Below are 22,399 nucleotides of genomic sequence, written 5' to 3' on the forward strand. Positions count from 1 at the left end.
TAATTGTGGTTGTTTTGCATTTCTCTCTTTTTCTGTCCCTCCCTACAGGACAGCACAGATGGCCGTCCACCATGGAGACGGGTCATTTTGGATGCTCCTGCCTGTTAAAAGGAAGGTTTTCATTGCCATTGTTTCCTATTTGCTGCTGTAGTTTGCTCATGGGGGCATTGTTGGGTTGAGTGTGATCTAGACCTTCCAGTACGGGGCGATACGAAAACCGTTTTTACTCAACATGCTCTGCAGAAAATGCTCACGGTGATTTAGACGTGGTGTCATATACAGTAGCTATTTGTTTCATTTGTCATGTATTCTTTATTTAAGTGGTCAGCAATTGACGGATGCTAAACACGTTCATTCAGCTGTTTATTTCTTTAGTAATGTTATACTTATATTTTTATATTGTAACCGGTAATTATGTTAAATCATGTTATTTGTTGAAGAAAACGACTACCAGGAACCAGGAAGCAGGAACCACATAGACAAGTTTCTATTTTCATTCCAGTGTAAAAATGACTATTTTGGCCACCACATCAGAAACTATCAACTATAATGTCCGCTTCTTTACATTACTCAGATTTCCTCATTATTAATACAGCTAAAGTGATGACAATCTAATGAAATGAGGTGTAATGAATTGCAATTTAATGTTTCAGATTTTATTTATGTACATAAAAATAAACATAACTTGAGCCACGTTCACAGTCTCATGCATTCAGATGCTGAAAAATATTAACACATGGTTGTTGGTTGGTGCCTGCAGATATTTCTTTCTTGGCAAATAAATGAGCCATCAATCAAATTCCTAACATGGCTGAATATCATGTTGCAGCACAACCAAAGCCATTTCATGAAGTCGTCTTATTACCACTTCAAACTGCCGTACGGTAAAAGTTTACAAAAGGTCTCAAATCCATTGTTGTGTGTGCGAAAAACACGCGCTGTAGCTTAATCTCAGTTTACTCTGTGGCTCTGTGGAAATGTATTTTACATGCTCTCCTAAGAAGACGCCAGAGTCCTTTTAACTCTTATTCTTACTTGCTATTAAACTTGATATCATCAAACTTGACTATCTTCCCGTCACGAGTCACCACCTCCTTCTGCTCCCATGTTTCAACCTCCCCGTTTTTCTCTTCAAAACGCCGAACCACCACCCGCCCTGTTGTGGGCAGGCTGCAGGGCAGATCCTTGGCAGCCTCTTGGTACAACTTCATTTTCATGAAGTCTTCTGTGAGCTCAGATCTGCCGGCCGGGACCAGACCCTGGGGTTTGTTCTTGTCCTCTGTCCTCTGAGGGGAAGGAGAGAGGTACATTGTGGATTTAGGACGCCCAGCATTGAGGTCTGGTTTGGGTGAGCGCTCCCATGCCAGTGGCGATGAAGAACTCTTGTGTTGTAATGGATCCCTGTTTAACGGTGATGGTGCCCTGTTCATTGGTGATGGATCCCTGTTAAAAGGGGATGGTGCCCTGTTCATTGGTGATGGATCCCTGTTAAAAGGTGATGGCGCCCTGTTCTTTGGTGATGGGTCCCTGTTAAAAGGTGATGGCGCCCTGTTCATTGGTGATAGATCCCTGTTAAAAGGGGATGGCGCCCTCTTCTTGGGCGATTGATCTCTTTTCACTGGGGATGCACCTCTGCGTGCAGGCGACGGGGAGCGGTTTTTGGCATTGATGTGAGCTACAGGTGGCTTAAGGTGATCTTTTTCAACAGGTGTATTGATGACGATGCCTGCACCTGCGGCCCTTCTTATCTCACTGATGACCCCACCCATGGAGGCCCTCAGAGAAGGGTCGGTTTCCACCATCCTACACACAGAGTGGCAGTATGGCTGATCTGTCAGGGTCTCCTTGATCTTTGCAGGACAGACGCTGGGCGTGTACAGCCGAACCCGGGCAAGGAGCTCAGCGATGATTTTACCCATAGCCCACACATCTGAGCGCTGGTCCCTCTGGATGCCCTTCTGCAGCACCTCAGGGGCTGAGTAGGCCTCATTCCCCATGTCCATGGCAGAGCTGAGACCGAATCGGAAGAACTTGGCCAGTCCCAGGTCGATGATGACGGCTCTGTTTGTGTTATGCTCCACCTGGAGGACAAATTATGTTTATGTTTGAAATATTGTCTTACAAAATAATTCAGATCTTTAAATGTGGGATAATGTACAACCAGGTTGTCATACAGCCGTGCCTCGGTGCATATGGCAAAATAACATTTCTGGGCTTCTGGGTTTACTTCAGCGAAATGCGACCCACTGAATATGCACAGTAGGGCCTCCTCTGCTGGCCCCGCCCACGAGTTCCTGCTCGACTTGTAGACTGTACATTAGGATGATTTCATAACTTTTTAAAATTGCATTTCTTGGCTCAAGGAGAGTTTTACCAATATAAAAAGTCCATGTGTTAAAAATTCATAATAGAAAGAACCAATACTTCACCATAAAGGAATATGCACCATCTTAGCTTAGCGTGTTAGCATGATAGCATTTGCTAGTTAGCACTAAACACAAAGTACAGCTGAGGCTGATGGAAATGCCACAGTTTTGGATCTATTGTTAAACTGACCTGATGATGGCACTAGATTAAAACCAACAATTATAATTCATGCTAAGGGGAAACATAAACATGTCTAAAAGATTTCGTAGAAATCAATGCAATGTTGGCGCTGGAGGAAGGGTCTGGGAATCAGCGAAATCATTAGAATTCATCATCTGGCCTCCATAGATATCTGGACCGAAATTCAATGGCAACCCCATGAATAATTGACATAATTCATTCTGGACCAAAGGACCTGTATATCTCAATTGTGTTGTGCTAAACTTTGTGATCCTAGAGTGGTGAAAATCTTTTTTCCATTGCTTGTATTTTGTGCATTAACGTGTGTGATCTTAAGCTTTGCATTGAGCCCCCTCATTGTCTGCATTCATCAGGTGCCCAGACGGATCTTCATGGCACAATGTAACAATATCATTTCATTCCCTTTGACAGCAGAATGAACAGTAGTTTGTTATTCAGAGAAATAAAGGTTAAAAGTGTTCATTGTGCCGTATCTAAACTGTACACAGTGATACTGAAAACAACCCTGCTAACCCCAGATAACACCATCAGGTTAAAACTTGCAGCAACATTATTAACTTGACACAGAGAGAGGAGGTTTTTTTTTTATGAACTGCTGTTTTTAGAGCTCATTATCATAAAAGAATACATGTAAGAAATGTTTTGCACATATACCCTTCGTACAGGCCTCCACTCACCATGATGTTTTCAGGCTTGAGGTCTTGATGGACAATATCTTTGGAGTGGAGGTGATTCAGCCCTTCACACATGCCCGTAATGATAGTGCCTTTAATAGACGGAGTCAACTGCAGAGGAGGAAATTTGAGATCAAGTTCAGCTGTGTTGGCATCGAGTGTCACCCACATAGTATTCAAACCCATTTCTTCATTCTGCTGCTTTTTGTTTCAGGCCTGAATGAAACCACTTCTCTGAAGTTCACAGGGTGTGACAGGAACCGCAAACTCATATTCAGATGTCAAGCATGAGTCGATTTGATGAGTCTGAGGTTTGCGTTTATTCTACCGTAACCAATTCACACAACAAGAACAGGATGTGTCCCAAATGTTCACGGCGAGCTGTCTTCGTTTGTGCAAACCATGCAGACTCCTCAAGATTAAATAGAAAAAGTGTCATCTTGGCCAAATCGGGCTTCAGACTTTAAATCATGTGTTGTGTTTCTGTTTTTACGGTGTCAGGAAAAGCAAATGGGGTTTTACTACTTGTTTGTAGATAAAATAATCCTTAATTTCACCTTGAATCGTGTGCCTTTTGTCTGTTATCATGAACAGTGATAGGAAATTACGGCTCTTTGATGGAAGCCGGATCTCAGGGCTCTGATCCTTTCTTAGAGTCACTGTTTTTCTTTTTTAATTATTTATTTTAAGGGGTGGAGGTTGCTATTCATCTTCAAATATCAGCTGAGGTTGCTATTTATCTGCAAATATCACAGATAAATATTAACATTGCTGTCAACCATGTTGAATAGAAGCGTTTTCTTTTTCAGTGTAGAGCAGGCACTGAAATTCATACCAAACATCTGTTCAAAAGAAAAGTGCAAACCATCATATATATAAACGTTACCTGTATTTTAGACTTTGATGCTTTGAAGATGGTCGTCTCTAAGTCCTCTCCGAAGATAAACTCCAAAGGAATAATCCAGTGTCCGGCTTTGAGATTCATGTTGCCCAGAAGCTTCACTATGTTGGGATGATTTACTTTGCTGCAGATCCGAGAGAAATTGACAAATCGCCATAAGATAAAAGAACACAGAGTTTATTATCATCCACAATAAAAACCCAACCACTTAGATTATGATTATATATATATCAAGTTGTGTCCATTGATGCTGAACATGCTGGAATTTGCAGAGGAAGTTATGACGTATCTGCAACGTATACACTGCTTCCCTCAGCGGTTGTTTTTTAAATGTATTTATTGATTTCAAAACTGGGTTTTCTTCCGCAGCTGTTTTTGAGTTTAACCTAACTAACCAAACTTTAACTTGACAAAACCACGTGTACTTACTTGTATACTTTACACTCTCTCTCCAGGTCTTTCCTGCTGATGAGCTGTTGAGGGACCTTCTTAATAGCAGCCCAGGTATCGTTGTACTTCTGCTTGTACACCTTCCCAAAACAGCCCTGTGCGAGAGTTTCGGTGGAGTACGCCATCTAGGCCACGTTGAGACTGGAATGTGAAGGTGAGGTCATTTTAATAATCATGAGGCTCAAACCAAACCACGTAACTGCATTGAACTAAACCGCAGGGGGGGTTTCCTGTTTGTCAATGCAGGTTTCCTGTTTTTATAATTGCTGCTATGATTTTTTGGGGGGGACTTTTATCTTTGTCACCCTGCACAATACTAACTTGTTTGTGGCTGTGGTCCAAGAACAATTCAAACAGAAGCTATATGATGGTTCATGGTTATAAAGACGACCAAACAGGCAACTCATAATAAGCCAAAACAAAATTATCAGCGTGCATCAGTTGTATTTCTCAGCGTAACGTTATTTAACTGCTAAACTGAATCAAATAGTATTGACTATTTCAACATTTATGCTACTCTGTACTTCAACTCTGCTCCAGGGGTTTATATTGTAATACATTACATTTACATTACATTTAAATAAGGTAGCTAATGGAATATACATGGTTGTTCATTAAACTATCCAATAGAATATAAATAAGTTATAATTCGTTTTAGTTAGACGATACTTCATACGCACGAATGCATCAGTATTAATGATCTTATACTAAAGTATAACACTGACAGGAGCCTATAGTAGTGGCCTGCATTTCGCTGCTGTACTTTGCTGCAAGACTGTTATTTGATGTGGAGTATTTTTTGTTTACTTAACTTTAACAACTTCCAGCTTCTTCCACCAGTGACAGTCTCAGTGAAATCAACACATTGTGAGATTCACCACTTTTCTACTGCAGCACAAAGCCACTATGTTCGATTGTCAAATGCTTCTACATGTATCCGTCATACAAGATTTCCTTCAGCACGAGAGAACCTGTCAACCATCTGTCTGAGCGATTATGTTCGTATGTATGTAAATAAGGATACTCAGTAAGGGAGTGCCTCTTTCGAGTATGACTGATCATGAGTTCAAAGACATTTTTTAAAGAAGTGTCACAGCACGATAATTCCACTGAACTGTCATTTAGTTGGAATTAGAGATATGGTGTTGGTGATGATCCAAAAAACTCCTTGAACCAGGATATCATGAATCCTGAGGTAACCAGAAAACCATGAATAAATAACGCCGCGGCTCACCTCAGTGGCCGCATAAGTGAACCATAACTGAGCCTGTTGTGTAAATAGCAGCTCCCATGTGCTGATCTAAACAGACATGTTTATTGTTGTAAGAACTTTAACCGGAGAGTGGCCCCCACTCAGCACTCGGCAGCACATTTCGCACACACTTTAAGCTGTGTGTTGTATAACAAGGAGATTAAAAAGCTGACAAACTGGTAAGTCCACAAGCAGGAGGAACGTTTGTCTTTGCATTAGCCGAAGGACCAAGTAGACAGCACATAAAAAAAACACACCGTCATGTTTGTAAGTTCCAGCCGTACTCATAGTATCTGATGAACAACAGTCATGGATGGATTACTGAACGGGCCTACCGGGCACAGGCCCAGAGGCAAGAGGTCAGGGGCCCTGACTCATATAATCTTGACCTTAACACACAAAATGATCACAAAGAGATGCTACATGACCACAAGTTTACACAAAACAACCATAAATGACCAAATAGAGACAAAAAACGACTATAGGGATGCAAAACGACCACAAAGAGATGCTAAGGGAGTAAAAATAGATACAAAACGACCACATAGAGACAAAGACATGACGACAAAGACATGTGAAATGATTAAAAATAGATGTAAAATGACCACAGAGAGGGAGAGAGAAACCAAACGATGACATAGAAACGTAAAATGTCTACAAATCGATTAGAAACCACCCAAAAAAGATGCAAAATGACGTAAAAATAGATGCAAAACATTACAAAGATATATAAAACAACTAAAAATGGACACAAAATGACTAAAAAGAGAAACAAAATGAGACCCCAAATTACTACAAAACGACTACAAGTAGACTGAATTTGGTTGTCTTGTTCCTAGACAGAGTGGGGGGCCTCTTACATGTCTATCTCTAAAAAATCTGTCCATGACTACAATCAATTAATATTCACACAAAGGACAGGCTGAGGGTGACTGAGACTGAGAAAAAAAGCATCATAACCATGAATACATGAATGGCTCGTCAGCGGCAAACACATTCTGTTTGATTAAAGTATGTTTGCTACGATTACAACCTCCTGAAGTGTTAATATAGTAAATTTTATTGATCCAGAGCCGGAACACTGGGTTTAAAACATGAAGGAAACATGAAAGATGTTATTGGTCAATTTTAAACCAGTGTTAACTGATGAATCTACTGTACGTTATCCTATGATCTCGGGTGCCTACCTTTTTGCTGTGGAGGGAAAGCAGCTGTGTCAGGTCTGAACACGAGTTGACATAGTTGCCTCTCTTTATTCCTGTTTCCACGCCTTCTTGTATCCGGCCCAGGGCCTTCAGCGAAGCAGTCACACCTGAGCGCTGCAGGTAAGGCATGACACACACATCGTAAACTAAACCAATGAGAGTCTGATAGACAGGCTCTGTGGATGAGGCAGCGCTGAGTGGGAGGGGGTATTTCCACAGTGTTTCAAGGCTACAGCAGTTTCTGTAATGTTAACAGGAAAAAAAAAAGCAGATTTCTTCTAGCACAGCTGTTCTGTAATCAAACATATATTAAATGACTTCACTAATTTTGATGTAGCTCCACTGCGGCATAAACATGTCTGACTGGATATCAGCAGGTGTTCAATATCAAAGGACTGTGATCTAAAAGCTTAATTGGGACTTCCCTGCTTTTGACTGGGCCCTGTGACTTCAATGTATGCTGTTGTGGAAATGGATTCCTCCAATAAATGTCAACAAACAGGATCAGCTTTTTCTCCGTGGTTTATTTTGACAAGGTATTTTACTCAGCAGGCAAAAAAACGTTCACCCCTGCTTCCTCACAAGGCCCAGAGTTTAGCAGGAATGACCCCGAACCCACTGGTGCTCAGCCTTTTAGAGGAGGAGACGCCCCATCCAGACGGACAGGGTCATGTGGTAATAGATAGAACGAGCTAAGCTTTGATTGGGTGACGTGTTTAGACCAAACAAAACATGCCTTAGACATTCCAATCTCTCTCTGAACGTCTCTCATCACAAGGTCTCTAACACAGGGTCCACATAGGCCAAGGTCTCTAACACAGGGTCCACATAGGCCAAGGTCTCTAAAACAGGGTCCACATAGGCCATAAAAACAGTCAAGAAACAGGATGTACAGAGAGTTATTTACGTTATCCATTTAGCACAAACAAGCTATGTACTAGTCATACTATAAGGTTAAACAGAGGAGACACTGAACTGTGTCTGACCTGACAAAACTATGATTATGAATTACAAATATCCAAAATTCCCACAAAAATGTGTTCAATGTGTTCGAATCATAGCTAATGAAAAGTTACGCACAAAAGTTCGAGTGATAACTCACGAAATATGAAGTTCCATTTAATTCCACGAAATGGGTTCATATGATATCTTATGAAATACGACAAGAACGCGTTTGGGTGATACTTTACGAATTGAAGCATTCTACTCAACACCGTGTAACGTCAACTGGAAGTGGACCGATTTTCTTCAGGCAACAAAAGGTAACGGCCAGGGTCAGGCCCCAAAACTACCGTCACGTGACCAGTAAAATTTAGAAGTGACGGTTAAGGTTAGGCATCAAAATTACATTTTAGGGATTAGTAAAAAAGCGTAGTACTTTTTAATGACACAAACACCGAGGGGCCATGAACACCGGTCCCCCTGGGTGAAAATCCTGTGTTTTGGGACCCAACTACCTACCTGCCTGTGTAACGGTCTTAAATAATTTCCACCTGGGATTTTTAAAGTATTTCTGATTCTGATTTTGAATAAAGCGTTAATTCCGATGTAAAATCATCCCAGGGTCTTTTTCGGCAAATTCAGTCTTCAAATAAGCCATCGAGAGAATTTTATTCCCGTATGAACGATTAACAGAGATATCCCGGAGAGTCACTACAACACCGGCAGTGGCTGGCTGTTAGCTAACACTAATTAGCTCGGGGCGACACGGTGAAGGCATTAAAACAGTTATTTTTAAACCACTAATACTGCTCATGATAACACCAAACCTCTAAGAGTCCTGGCACATTTACCGAAGTACCAACAACGTAGTTAGTGAACCTGGAGTTTAATCAGTCTTTCGAAAGACTTACCAACCGGCCCCTGTACCTGCTCCTCTCATAGTAAAGTCAATTCAAGTCAATTACCAAAGTCAATCCAACAGGAAGCAGCCCATTGGTGCTTTGTTTTGTAGGGACTCTTCTCATGCTATTGCAGAGGTTTGGTGTTATTTTGAGCAGTATTAGTGGTTAAAAAAGACATTTGAATGCCTTCACTGTATTGCCCCGAGCTAATCAGTGTTAGCCACTTCTGGCTTTTAGCGACTACCAAATATTTCTGTTAATCGTTCAAACATGAAACAAATTCTCCCGATGGCCTATTTGATGACCGAATTTGCCGAAGAAGACCCTGGGATGATTTTACACCAGAACTGTGCTCGCAGATAACTGATTTCCTTCTTTGCTCCGGACGTCATTTCTACAGTGATAAAAACGTGTATTACACACAAATCACGTTTTCGTAATTATATGTACGGTAACAGTGAATGAGAACGGCTTGATGACTTCCATACAAGCATTACTTGCAGACACTTTAAACAGAGGCTGTGCTTTAGGGGCCCCCGGCCCTGACCCACTGGGCACCTGGCCCGTGCCTGGTTGATCTGTGCAGTGATACACCCAAGCTCAGAGCAAAGGTGGTCTTGCATTGCCCGACCTGTCTGTCAGAGTATTGTCTGGCTACACCAGCCTTTATTATGGGATAGGGAGAGAAACGCTCTGGCTTGTTTGCTTTTCTTTAAACCAATCACAATCGTCTTGGACGGTGCAAAGCCAACGGTCTCCTTGCAAAATAGATAGCAGAGATAGCTGAAGGGGTCTGACATCCGGTATGAGGAGGCAGGATGTCAGGCTTTATCCGATCTCTGTAGGTACATCCAGAGAGAGCCAGACTGGAGCCAGGGTTAGGGGTTAGGGGTTAGGGTTAGGGTTTAGGGTTAGGGGTTAGGGTTAGGGGTTAGGGTTAGGGGGTTAGGGTTAGGGTTAGGGGGTTAGGGGTTAAGGTTAGGGGTTAGGGGTTAGGGTAAGGGTTAGGATTAGAGTTAGGTGGTTGAGGTTAGGGTTAGGGGTTAGGGGGTTAGGGTTAGGGTTAGGATTAGAGTTAGGTGGTTGAGGTTAGGGTTAGGGGTTAGGTTTAGGGGGTTAGGGTTAGGGGTTAGGGTTAGGGGGTTAGGGTTAGGGTTAGGGGTTAGGGGTTAAGGTTAGGGGTTAGGGGTTAGGGTTAGGGTTAGGATTAGAGTTAGGTGGTTGAGGTTAGGGTTAGGGGTTAGGGGTTAGGGGTTAGGGTTAGAGTTATCATTTTTCCTTCAGATTTTTGCAGTTCATTCATTCATCTGTATGTGTACAGTATGAATCACATGGGTGTGATTTCTTCACACAATAAAACAAGCTGGTAGTGTTATTGACAAACTGTGAATGCTACTGTGACTGGCTGCCGATGTTGCTCTTTAATCTTGTTTCAAGATGTCGTATCTATTTTACAGAGAAGAGTCAAGAGGTGCAGTTTCATCTCATCAAACCGTTGATGTGACCAGCTTCCTCAATCTGGTAACCACAGCGCCTAAATCTAAAAAAAGCTAGACAAGTCCAGACAAGTCTAGTGATAATCTTTCCATTGTTCTGACATCCTAGTATATAAATGTCATAATAATATTGTACAAATGCTACTAAATCCAGTTTACTCTTGCCTTTTTACCCCCCACCCCCCTGTTTTTAATTAGCACTTATGAGATCAAATGATCAACTGCACAGCCGTTTTAGGATCTTTGTGCTTGTGTTGGTTAAGGTTGAAGTGAAGACTTGATCGCGTCACAAATAAGAAAACAAACCAGTATGTATTAGTGTGGCTGCTTGTTCTTTCACTTCAGAGACTTTGTTGCTTTAGGAGTGCATTAGGGGGACTTGGAATCAGCCTCTTTCATAACCTTTTCGTTCCCTTTTTTATTATTCATTCATTTTTATTAATTCATAAGTGTTTTTTATATGACTTTTAAAGCCTGGCTACGGCGCTGCCTGGCAGAACAGTTTCAGTAAAGTCATGAGATCAGCAGCTCAGATGTACACGGTCTGTAAAATAGAAACTATTTTTCACGACGCAATAGGAAGTTCTGATGCGGGGTTTTTTTTTCTCAAAGGTGACGGAGAAACCACTTGGCTGTCAAAGGCAAAAGGAAAATGTACAAGCAGAGAAAACAACTAACTAGGCCAGGACAGTGCAGATAGAGGGGAAAGATGGGGGAGGCGAGCTCTGTCCTGGGATGCCCCCTCTGCTCTATGGAGGTGGTGGGAGAGAGGAGGATGATGGCAAAGCTGTCATCCATGATGGAGAATGACTGCAGGAAACTTTAACAGCAGTGGAGCACCCCTTCAGGGGTCGACTGCATCGCCCAAAGTGTGTGTAGGAGTAGTATAGTTGGTCTTTCCTTCCTGCAGCTGTCAGAGTGTCAAACCAGCACTGCTCCCAGTAGACCACACACACCAGAACTGACAATAACTGCACTACATCGTTTACCAACTGGGATCACTTCACAGTGTTACATACTTAGCTCAGGTGAATTTCAATCTCATGGTGCAATTCCAATATATTCCTCGGAGCCTTGGTGTAAAGGTAAAATACTCAAAAATATTGTATATGTTGTTCCTGTTATTCTTATATTTTCCTGTGTTTATATCTTGTTCTGTATTTTTCTACAATGTATTGTTTCTTATTGATGCTTCTTCTATGTTTGCTATTTCCACTTTGCTGCTGTAATAAGGAAATGTGTGGGACAAATAAAGGAATATCTTATTTGATCTTATCTTAATGTGAATGTTAAAGAATCAAATACACAGACAATAATATTTGTCCTGTGCCTGTCCACTAGATGGAGTTATTGTAACAGTATCAGTTATGGGGAAGATTTATTGCTGCATTCATTTCCTGGGTTTTTCATTTCTACACGGGACAGATTGCTGGCAACAAATCATTGTGTTTGTTTGTTCGTTTTCACAAAAATGACTAATTTAACCGACTTTTTTTGCCCTCCTCTGCCAACAAGTAAGTTTGTTTCTTTGAATTCTGTCCTCTGATTACTTTGGGGGGGAAGTAAAGACGTTTTTTTTTCCTGTTTCCATCTTTAAGGGCCTGCTTCATTCATTCTAAGCCTGCAAACCGGCTCTGACAGGGTTTCGGTCTGACACAAACTAGCATAGCTTTTGACCAAATCAAAGGCTTTAACAGACATTAATGTAATTAATGTAGATTTTTTTAAACTTCAGTGACCATAGAAATAAATTTGTTCATAATTTTAAGGCTGATATCGTGACAGATTCAGATAAAGACTACTTTTGTTGTCTATTATATTTATATAAAGTGGAAATTTGTCTTTGGCACCGGTTTAAAAGACAACACACACCATACGCAACAATCCACAACAGTTATTTATCTTATATATGTATCTTATCACTTTCTTAACCAAGTGGCAGTAATTAAAGTGATATGTGGATAGGTCTTCTAAAGGAAAAGCAACAAATGTGACAGTGAAAGAAACAACACGAGGAGCACCGAGTGACGCAGTTGTAATTACATTCCTTTACAGTTTATACAACTTTTTATCAGCTGAAGCAATAATTTATAAAAGTAAACAAACGTTACACAGGACAGTTAACAGAATGGGATCATGAAGACTATAAAAAAAGAATGTTATGTAAATAATAACCTACTGGTACTATTGATTTTGTTTCACTCTTGAAGGTGACGACGGCGTACACACCCAAGAGAGCGGGTATGTTTGTTTTATGTGTATTTGTCTCCATCAATGTGGGTAAAGTATGATCATTTGTTTTTATTTATTTCACATTCTTTATCTTTTTTCCCAGCTACGCCGGCCTCTCCTCCAACATGGAGCACAAGTTTGACGATAAGTACACTGAAAGTGTTTTTCCTGTGGAAGATAAAGGCAGTTTTGTGGAGCTCATTCCTGAAGGGGAGCTAGATATCAAACCAGTAATGGCAGGAAAGATCTGGTCACAGCCCTCAGTGTTTGCTATTGGTCCAAAGGCAGAGGCACACCCAGTGTCTGCTGTGGAGGGGGTTTTCAAACCATCCACTCTGTTAGAGAACAGCACAGAGAATGAATTAATGGTTTTATGCAGAACAACAGCCAAAACGGAGGTGAAGGAAGACGTCGACGAAAGCTGCAGCAAAATGGATGCTGGGGAAAACCCAAAACCAAAATGTCCACCACTGGTTCCTGGAGAAAGGAGAAATGGCAACCAGCGCCGCAAAACAGCTGCGGGGAAGAACTGCAAAAGTAATTCAATTTCAATTCATTTTAAATTGTCCCTAATTTATAATAAACACATTCATGTAATATTTTTTTAGAGGGATACACACTCAGTGGTCACTTTATTAGGTACACCTGTTCACTTTAGTGCAGTCCAACCCAACAGCTCTGCCACATTCAGCATTTACAAAGCTTATAGTGGTTTTTTTTTACCTTGTCGGAAATGTGTAACTTAAATGTGATAATTAATGAGGTCATAGTTTCAAGATTCAAGAAGCTTTATTTATTTATCCCGAGGGAAATTATTGTGCAACAGTTTCAATACAAAGATGGAAAAGGATCAGAGTAACAATAAGCATAAAAACATAAATCAAATCAAAATAAAGCTAACGTAAAATAAATCAAACAATAACTAATGTGACAGAGTGCAACAGACATTGAGGTTAAGCGTAGGTGTTTACAATATACAGCTATACACAGCGTGCAGTTTAGCAGCAGATTGAAATAAGTAAGTACAAATTAAATAAGTGAGAAGGAGCGATAAGTGATAACAGTGTTAAAAGTGTAGCAGCATTTCCTACAGAACTAAGTTACAGTAAAGTACAGTGAAGTGTAGCAGCCTTTCTTACTAAAGTAAGTAAGTTACAGTAAGTTACAGTAAAGTACAGTGAAGTGACGCAGCCTTTCTTACTGAAGTAAGTTACAGTCAGTTACAGTAAAGTACAGTGTAGCAGCATTTTACTGAGATACGTTACAGTAAACCACAGTGAAATGTAGCAGCACTTCTTACTGAAGTAAGTAAGTTACAGTAAGTTACAGTAAAGTACAGTGAAGTGACGCAGCCTTTCTTACTGAAGTAAGTTACAGTCAGTTACAGTAAAGTACAGTGTAGCAGCATTTTACTGAGATACGTTACAGTAAACCACAGTGAAATGTAGCAGCACTTCTTACTGAAGTAAGTAAGTTACAGTAAGTTACAGTAAAGTACAGTGAAGTGACGCAGCCTTTCTTACTAAAGTAAGTTACAGTAAGTTACAGTAAAGTACAGTGAAGTGTAGCAGCCTTTCTTACTAAAGTAAGTTACAGTCAGTTACAGTAAAGTACAGTGTAGCAGCATTTTACTGAGATATGTTACAGTAAACCACAGTAAACCACAGTGAAATGTAGCAGCAGTACCTTACAGTACCCCTAAATAAAGTGATATAGTGGTGGTATAAAGTGAAATTGTAAAGTGTAGCAGCAGTAAGTTACAGTACCCCTAAATAAAGTGATGTAGTGGTGATATAAAGTGACAGTGTGAAGTGTAGCAAGGTGGTGTTGTACTTTTTCTATTAACCTGCATGGGGGTAAAAAATTAGAAGCACCTTTCAAAATGCTGCAGTTCGGTGCAACACCATCACCTTAAACCTAAAACTAAATGGACACATCTATGTGTAAGAAAAACAACAAGTATATGGCAGAGCAGTTTAAACATTGGATTGCACTGGTGTACCTCATAAAGTGGCCACTGTGTGTGTATTATTACATAACATTTCATTACATTAATTTAGCTGCCACTTTTATCCAAAGAAAGGAAGAAGAAGGAAGAATTTACATGGGTGAATGTGACAGTAGTCAGCCTTGAGTAGTCAGATGACTAGAAAGTAGCTATATAAGTACAAGTCCATTTACCATTTACCAAATACACAAACACGCACAAACAGGACCTATATACATGCAATTAATAGAGATGTCAGAGCGAGGGGGCTGCCAGTGGATCAGCGCCCCGAGCAGTTGGGGGTTTCGGTGCCCTGCTCAACAGCCACCAGTCCACGCTCCATTCATGATCCACACAGGGACTCGTCGAACCGGCGACCCTACGGTTACCCTGCCAACTCACCTATGGACTGAGCTACTGCCGCCCCACATCAGTGCATTTAACCACGAAGACACAAAAGTGCAAGATCTGTGCAATGATGAAAAATGACCACACTTAAATTCATTTGAAGTGCTACATTTTAGAGAGCAGTTTTTATTTATTCATTCATTCATTCATTCATCTTCAGCCGCTTATCCCGGGGTCGGGGTCGCGGGGGTTGCTGGAGCCGATCCCAGCTGACATTGGTCGTGAGGCGGGGTACACCCTGGACAGGACGCCAGTCTATCACAGGACACATAGAGACGAACAGAGACAGACAACCATTCACACCTACGGGTGATTTAGAGTCATCAATGAACCGAACACCTGCACGTCTTTAGACTGTGGGAGGAAACCGGACAAAAACCCACGTAGACAACATGCAAACTACACACAGAAGGGCCCAGGCCGGGATGCGAACCTGGATCCTTCTTGCTGTGAGGAGACAGTGCTAACCACCACATCACCGTGTAGCCAAGTTTTTATTTATGTATTTTTTATATGTTTTATTGATCGAAGTCGTAGTTGTTTACACTACTTTTGAGTGTAATACTAAAGTCCCTGTGTGGACCATGTATGGAGCGTGGACAGGTGCCAGTTCATCTCCTGGGCACTGCCGAGGTGCTGTTGAGCAAGGCACCGAACCCCCAACTGCTCGGGGCGCTGGTCACTGGCAGCCCCCTCGCTCTGACATCTCTCCTTAATTGCATGTATAGGTCCTGTTTGTGCGTGTGTGTATTTCGGGCCTGCGCGCGCGCGCGCGCGTGTGTGTGTGTGTGTGTGTGTGTGTGTGTGTGTGTGTGTGTAACATGACTAATAATAAGAGTGAAAAAAATTAAATTTCCACGTGCGGGATAAAGAAAGTAATTCTTCTTCTTCATAAGGATGATAATACGTCTTTAATTTGTGCTCTCTGTGTTTCTAGTCTACCTCCTATGTCTGGTGGCATTCGTGTGCGTTCAGGTCTCTCGGGGCTCTCCCGGTAGGTGAACTGAGTACAGTATCACCCAATGCGCAGTGCGTCCCTGTATGTGCGTGTTTCTTTATTTCGGTTCGTCTTGAATACGAGCTGAGAGTTATTTGAACATTGTCTTGAGCAGTGTTTTCTTAAGCTTCTGAACGTTTTCCCTAAATGATCTGCTTTGTGCTCAACTTGCAGGAAACCAAAAACGTAAGTTAAGTGATTTTTGATGTTTCGAAATAATATAAAAACAAGAAGGTTTTAAGAACTCTTAAATTTAAATTCACACACATTTACACCACCACTTTTACTCATCAGTGTTTCTCTCTGTTTTGACCTCAGTGAAGTGTTTTACCTGCGAGGACAAGGACAGATGCTCCAAACTGATGACAATATATTACTCCAAGAGCAACACTCTTTACCCTCTGTACCACAGAGGCTTAGATCAAACGTTTCCACCCTGCTCTGGAAACCCTCGGCTTAAGCCTGATAGTTGTGCTGTGTGCCGGAAACAATCCAACATCACCATCTACTGTTTAGTGGACGACGAAAAACTGGACATGGAAGACAGTGACGGAAGACCGGATGTCCCCATCTCAGAATGTACGTACTGCACAAATGCATCAAACATGAATCTCTGCTGTTTGTCCACCAGGCATCTATATCTTAAAACTGGGCTAAAAAGAGAAAGTGTTTCAAACCTTGGGGCTTACAAAAACTTGGCAGCATTGAAATGGAAATATGTTAATCGAGCAGAACCTCCAAATCACACATAGAGTGAACAATGTTGAAGCAACAGATTAGCCACCTATAGGGCTGCATCTCATGTTCAGTTCTCAGATGATGGACTCAACGATAGTCACAATTACAGGCTTATTGGGCCTCATTTATCAATCTTGCGTGAAAACGGTGCAGATCTGAGCGCAGAATTGGTCGTATGACAGGACCCATGTGTGATTTATGAAACATTCGTATCTGACCAATCTCAGGGTATGAGTGAGCGGGCCTTGATAAATGCTGCGGTTGAACTCGATCGTCTTTAACATGTTACGCCCTTAAATATTCCTGGTTCGGAGGTCAGACACGGAGAGGAAGAACGCTGGTTAGAAAATAAACTTTTCCGACACACAGATCGGCATCCTGACATCCGAGATGGAGCTAAATAGAGACGTGCTTTTTGTCTTAAGAGTGGAATAAAAGGGGCCCATAAAAACGCTGTATGCAAAAGAATAACGGCAGCGCTCCACTGTGACCCGTGTGCGCCTGTGCGCACTGTTGGACAGGTGTAGTGCCGTACTCAGCAGGTCATCTCCTCGGTTCGTGGCTACCCTCGATAAATTGCATTAAATCAAACAAGATATCAGATGATTAACATCTTGGTATGGTTCTAGGTGACAAAGGTATTCTCTTACGGAATACCTAATAACCCCGCTGGCAAACCGCCCCGCTACAGAGCAAGAGCGCCGGTGTTGTGCCGTATTCAACACCCCTGCCGTGAAATGCACCCCCTCGCATTATAGGTGATATTCTGGATCAGAAGGCTGTTGTTTCCACCTATAGGAGTAGTTTATATACAGGTAACCACATTAAAAGCACACTTTTGAACCTATGAATTGCAAGAAAAGCTGGGATTATATTTAGGAAACGCTGAGTCAAATACATTCAACTTGCTCAAAAGATCCATTTCATTCATTTTATAATTATGGCTGCAGAATATTTACACAGAACATGCAAAAAGGTGTTGTTTTGTGTTCGCTTTTATCCAAGTTTGTGATTTTAAACTCTTTCAAATAGTTTAAAGACTGTAAGTAACCAATGCTCTGACCGTTGTGGGGTAGCTGTATATAAACTACTCCTTTAGGTGGAAACAACAGCCTTCTGATCCAGAATATCACCTATAAACATCACCTATAAAGCCAGGGGTGCATTTCACGGCAGGGGTGCTGGATACGGCACAACACCTGCGCTCTTGCTCTGTAGCGGGGTGGTTTGCCAGCGGGGTTATTAGGTATTCCGTTAGGATACCTTTGTCACCTAGAACCATAACAAGATGTTAATCATCTGATACCTTGTTTGATTTAATGCAATTTATCGAGGGTAGCCACGAACCGAGGAGATGACTTTGGCTCTGCAGTGCGTCTTGCTGCGCCGGGCGCCTACACATTCATTAATTCATTGTCGGGGTCGCGGGGGGCTGGAGCCGAGCTGTTTTGAAATATAAAAGAATCGTGTGCCCCCCCCCCCCTGGCCACCTGACCACCTGGCCACCACGTTGAAAAGCAACAGCTTGGCATCACAAACCCCCTGTACATTTATCGAGTGGTAGTCTTTGCGATTGATGAATGCGTAATCATTCATGGATGGTGCCTTCAGACGCACATGAGTACAATCAATCGCTCCAACCACAATTAAAACATTTTTTATTCGTTTTAAGAATCCGTTTTGATCTGTTTTTAACATGTGACTGCTTCTGCTTAATGACAGCTGAGGTTTGTTCATTATTTTCAGACAGGTTTTGCTGTGCTGCAGATACACAGGCTCAAATGTGCGTACACGATCTCAGACCTGACGTGAGATTTGATCGTAGCTCCCGCTCACGTCCAAATTGATAAATGTCGAAGTGTGCCAGGAAATGGTACACACGTTTTTCTGCCGTACCTTCGTTTGATAAATGAGGGCCATAGAGTGAACAATGTTGAAGCAACAGAGTAGCCACCTAAAGGGCTGCATCTCATGATCAGTTCTCAGATGAGGGACTCAACAATAGTCACAATTACAGGCTTATCGTCTTTGAAAATCTACCTCTGCTTTTCCCCCCATACACTTCTACCACTGGCATTAACTACATTTATGAAGGGCATTAATAATACTGATAAAGGGAGAGAGAAGGTCACAGAAAGTCCCCCAGCAGGCCAGGTCTGTAGCAGCATAACTAAGGGCGCACTCACACTGTCCATCCGTACTGTGACCAAACAGGTTCCACGGGTAAAGTCTAGCTCGTTTGACCAGTGTGAGTGCAACCATACCGCACCGGCCACGGTAGGGCTGGTGGGCTTTTGTAAAGCACGTTTGCACATTTACGAGCACGATCGTGTGCACGTGTACAAGCACATGCACGAGGCCTATGGCGGTTCTGATGTCATTTTATGTGCGCCTGTTTTGACATAGAAAAAAAGACGGACCATGCGCTGACATTTAAAACAATGGCGGCGAAAGGTTCACGTTGGTGGGATGGAGGTGGAGTGTTTACTGCAGATTCAGTCCATGAAAATATTCAAAAACAGTCGACAAGTGTGAATGCGCCCTAAGGGATGGTGGTTTTTGATGCAGAGCCCGGTCCAATGTGGGCAACATGTGGGAAAAAAGCAGTGAATGCTGGCTTCTTTGCATTTTTGACAAATTTAAAAACTGTGTTATAAAGCAACTTTAGCCTCTTTAGTATAATGCAGTCCAGATTTGACAAGTAGGTGGGTCCTGGTGTGGTTTGGTTCTGGATCCATATCAGTTAATCATGCATAAAGTAGTTCCATACACAAAGAAGATGCTGAGAACAATTGGGGGTAAGTTGAGACCCTTAAGAGCATGATTTACTAATATAGCTGTTAAGTAAGCAGTGATATGTTGGCGGTAAGCTCAGTAAATTAATTCCTTGTGCAGTTTATATCTTTTATAGTAGATATATAACTTTTCTGTGCCTCCACACTGCAAGTCCGTCTGCGTTGCACAGCCAGAGAGGACTCCTACGTTTTTATAGATTTGGGAGCTACTTTTAGCGCTAAAATGCTTTGTGAATGACAGTTATCTTAAAGTGAGGAGTCCTAAAATTAGGAGTGAAACGGCCAATATTTTTAAGATTTACTCCTAAATCCGCAAATTGGGACCTACTCTTAGCCTCATGGCGCAGTCACACTGTCCGTTAAAACCGTGCCCAAGCATGCTTCACCGCTAGAGTCTGGTTTGTTTGACCAGTTTGAGTGCAACTGTACCGTGCCCAGGCAGTAAAGCATAGATGCACATGTACGAGCATGAGCACAAGCATTGACGGTGGTCCTGAGACTATTAATATGCGTCTGTTCCTCACGACGGACATTTAAAAAGATGCCGCCGAATGGTTTTTGCGGTGGTTTGATGTGGAGTTGTGTTTACTGCAGATTAGGAATAGTCCGACAAAACTAAATCTCCGAGGGGTGATGACGTATAAGCAAGAAGCATTCGAGCTGCGGCCCGGATCATTTCAAGCAGCTTGAGTTCAAAGTGGCCTGGGCCGCGGGGGAGGAGGAAGGGGGGACAATCACCCTAAAGCACGGGGCGCGGTACGGATGGAAAGTGTGAGTGCGCCCCGATCTCCCCTATTACACGACATTTAGTTTCTGATGCTATTTAAATTTCCTTCTTTTTCTTTAGGTGTTCAGCAGCCGCAGATCCCTGGACGTGCGAATGTTGGCTCGAATTTAAGCGTTGTTGGACGTATGTATTTAACACAAGCGCTGAATGTCAGGTTAATACCGTCATTGATGAACTGCATGTGATATGAAAAAATAACTAAAGAAGGTGACAGCTATGTGTTTACATTTTTCAGTTCTCTCCGTGATGGTGATGGGAGCGCTGTTGACCTACAGTGTAAGTGTGGCTCAACCTGATCACTGATACCACAACTTCAATTTAGAAACAGAATATTAATAATAATAATAATCTTAAATCAGGTTTCTGCTCGAGTCATTATATTCTAGGGCTGACATACTGCAGATTAAATCTATTCAACACCACTCAACAGATAAGATGTCACATTTAAATCTGTTTTTACTGCCAGAAAAAGAGATTTAGGTTCAATTTGATCTTTTTAATCATCCCATTTTTCATTGTTGCATAGTTGAACACACAGTTTTGGCACAAGATCATTTATACTTCTCAACAGGATTTCAACAAAAATCTCACTTGAACTTTTTAAATATGAATTATGCCCCCTAGTGGAATAGTTTTGACCAAACATATTCACTCTTGACATGTTTTGTTTTGTTGTTTTTCAAAAAAGGGCTGAAAGTGGGCGTCAATGAAGAACACTGAAGACCACGACATTGTGCATAGTGTGCCGCACCTACACTTCACATATCAGATACATATAAAAACCAGCAATGATTCATCTGGTGTTGACCTTTGATAAATCATGCTATGTTTGAAACTAATGTGCTTGCTGCAAAAAAAATCCTCATGCATATGTGCACCTGTTGTTGATTAATGAATAAAACAAAATTTAATATGGTTCTGTCATTATTTATAACTCAGGAAATATAGTTTTTATTGTTAGTGTAGTGTTTTGGTGAACAATGAATGGTGGACAAAGTACTAAGATACTGTATTACTTAAATAAATCAACATAATAATACTACAATGCAAGTTAAAATCTATTTTTTGCAGATTTAAAAGCACAAATTCAGGCACACAACCAACAAAATATACCAAAAGTAAAAGTGCCCGTTATACAGAATTGCCCACTTAAAGGCCCTGGAAACCCAAATCCACAATACCCCTATAGATATATATTTTTGGGAGCGTATGTATGTGAATAGATAAAGCATATAGAAAATATTAACAAATAGTTTAAAGTCAAATTCCAAACATTGTCATTTAAGTTATCTCTAACTCTCCTGGTATTGGGTTTGAAGTGGGCGTGCTCATCCTCAGAAATATCTCACGTCACTACACGTTTAATTTAATTTAATTTCCATGCAAAAAATGAGAAAGCATCGTTTTAATGCTGCAGGTTGAATCTTTTTACTGCTGGGTAGTTCGGAGGGCTGCAGCAAAAATGACTTTCCTCTGTCGACTGTTTCCTTGATTAAATGATTCGTTGTTGTTTTTTCTATAAAATGTCAGAAAATTGTAAAAAATATCGATCGGTGTTTCCCAGTTGACGTCCTTAAATGTCTTGTTTTATCCACAACCGAAGGATATCCACTTCACTGTCATATAGGAGGAGAGAAAAGCAGAAAAACACATTTAAGAAGCTGGGAACATAGATGTTATTATAGTTACTGGAAGTGTGTCTGTCTCTGTCTTTATGTCTTTCTTTGTCTCTCTCTGTCCATCTGTCCGTCTTTTCTCTCTTTCTCGCTCCTTTTCTTCCTCCCCAACCGGTGCAGACAGATGTCCGTCCTCCACAGAGCTGGGTCTGTCTGACGTTCCTGCCTGTAATAGTGAAGGTTTTCGTTGCCACCGTACTCTACGGGGGAATTGTTGGGTCTATGTTTATCATAAATAAGTCATAGAGTGTGGTTTTTACCTAGTCCGTAAAGTGTCCTGAGATAACTTTCGTTATGATTTGGCACTGTAAATAAAATTGAATTGAATTGGAACAGATCATTTTGACCGTTGTATCTTAAAATATTACTCAAACAGAAAAAAATAGGCG

General features: G+C 41.4%; 1 protein-coding gene across 1 annotated transcript; it reads right to left on the minus strand.

Moving 5' to 3' along the window:
- Nucleotides 1–693: 693 nt before the first annotated feature.
- On the minus strand, nt 694–7,167 carry LOC310950911 (putative serine/threonine-protein kinase MARK-A). Its single transcript, XM_083918942.1, has 5 exons — nt 7,033–7,167; nt 4,573–4,734; nt 4,129–4,267; nt 3,246–3,353; nt 694–2,081 (listed from the first exon to the last, which is right to left on the minus strand). The coding sequence occupies exons 2-5, from the start codon at nt 4,716–4,718 to the stop codon at nt 1,032–1,034; spliced, it is 1,443 nt and encodes a 480-aa protein (XP_083775068.1). The 5' UTR covers nt 4,719–4,734; nt 7,033–7,167; the 3' UTR covers nt 694–1,031.
- Nucleotides 7,168–22,399: the final 15,232 nt, after the last annotated feature.

This window comes from Echiichthys vipera, assembly GCF_963691815.1.
Source record: "Echiichthys vipera genome assembly, chromosome: 8".
Lineage (NCBI taxonomy): Eukaryota > Metazoa > Chordata > Actinopteri > Perciformes > Trachinidae > Echiichthys > Echiichthys vipera.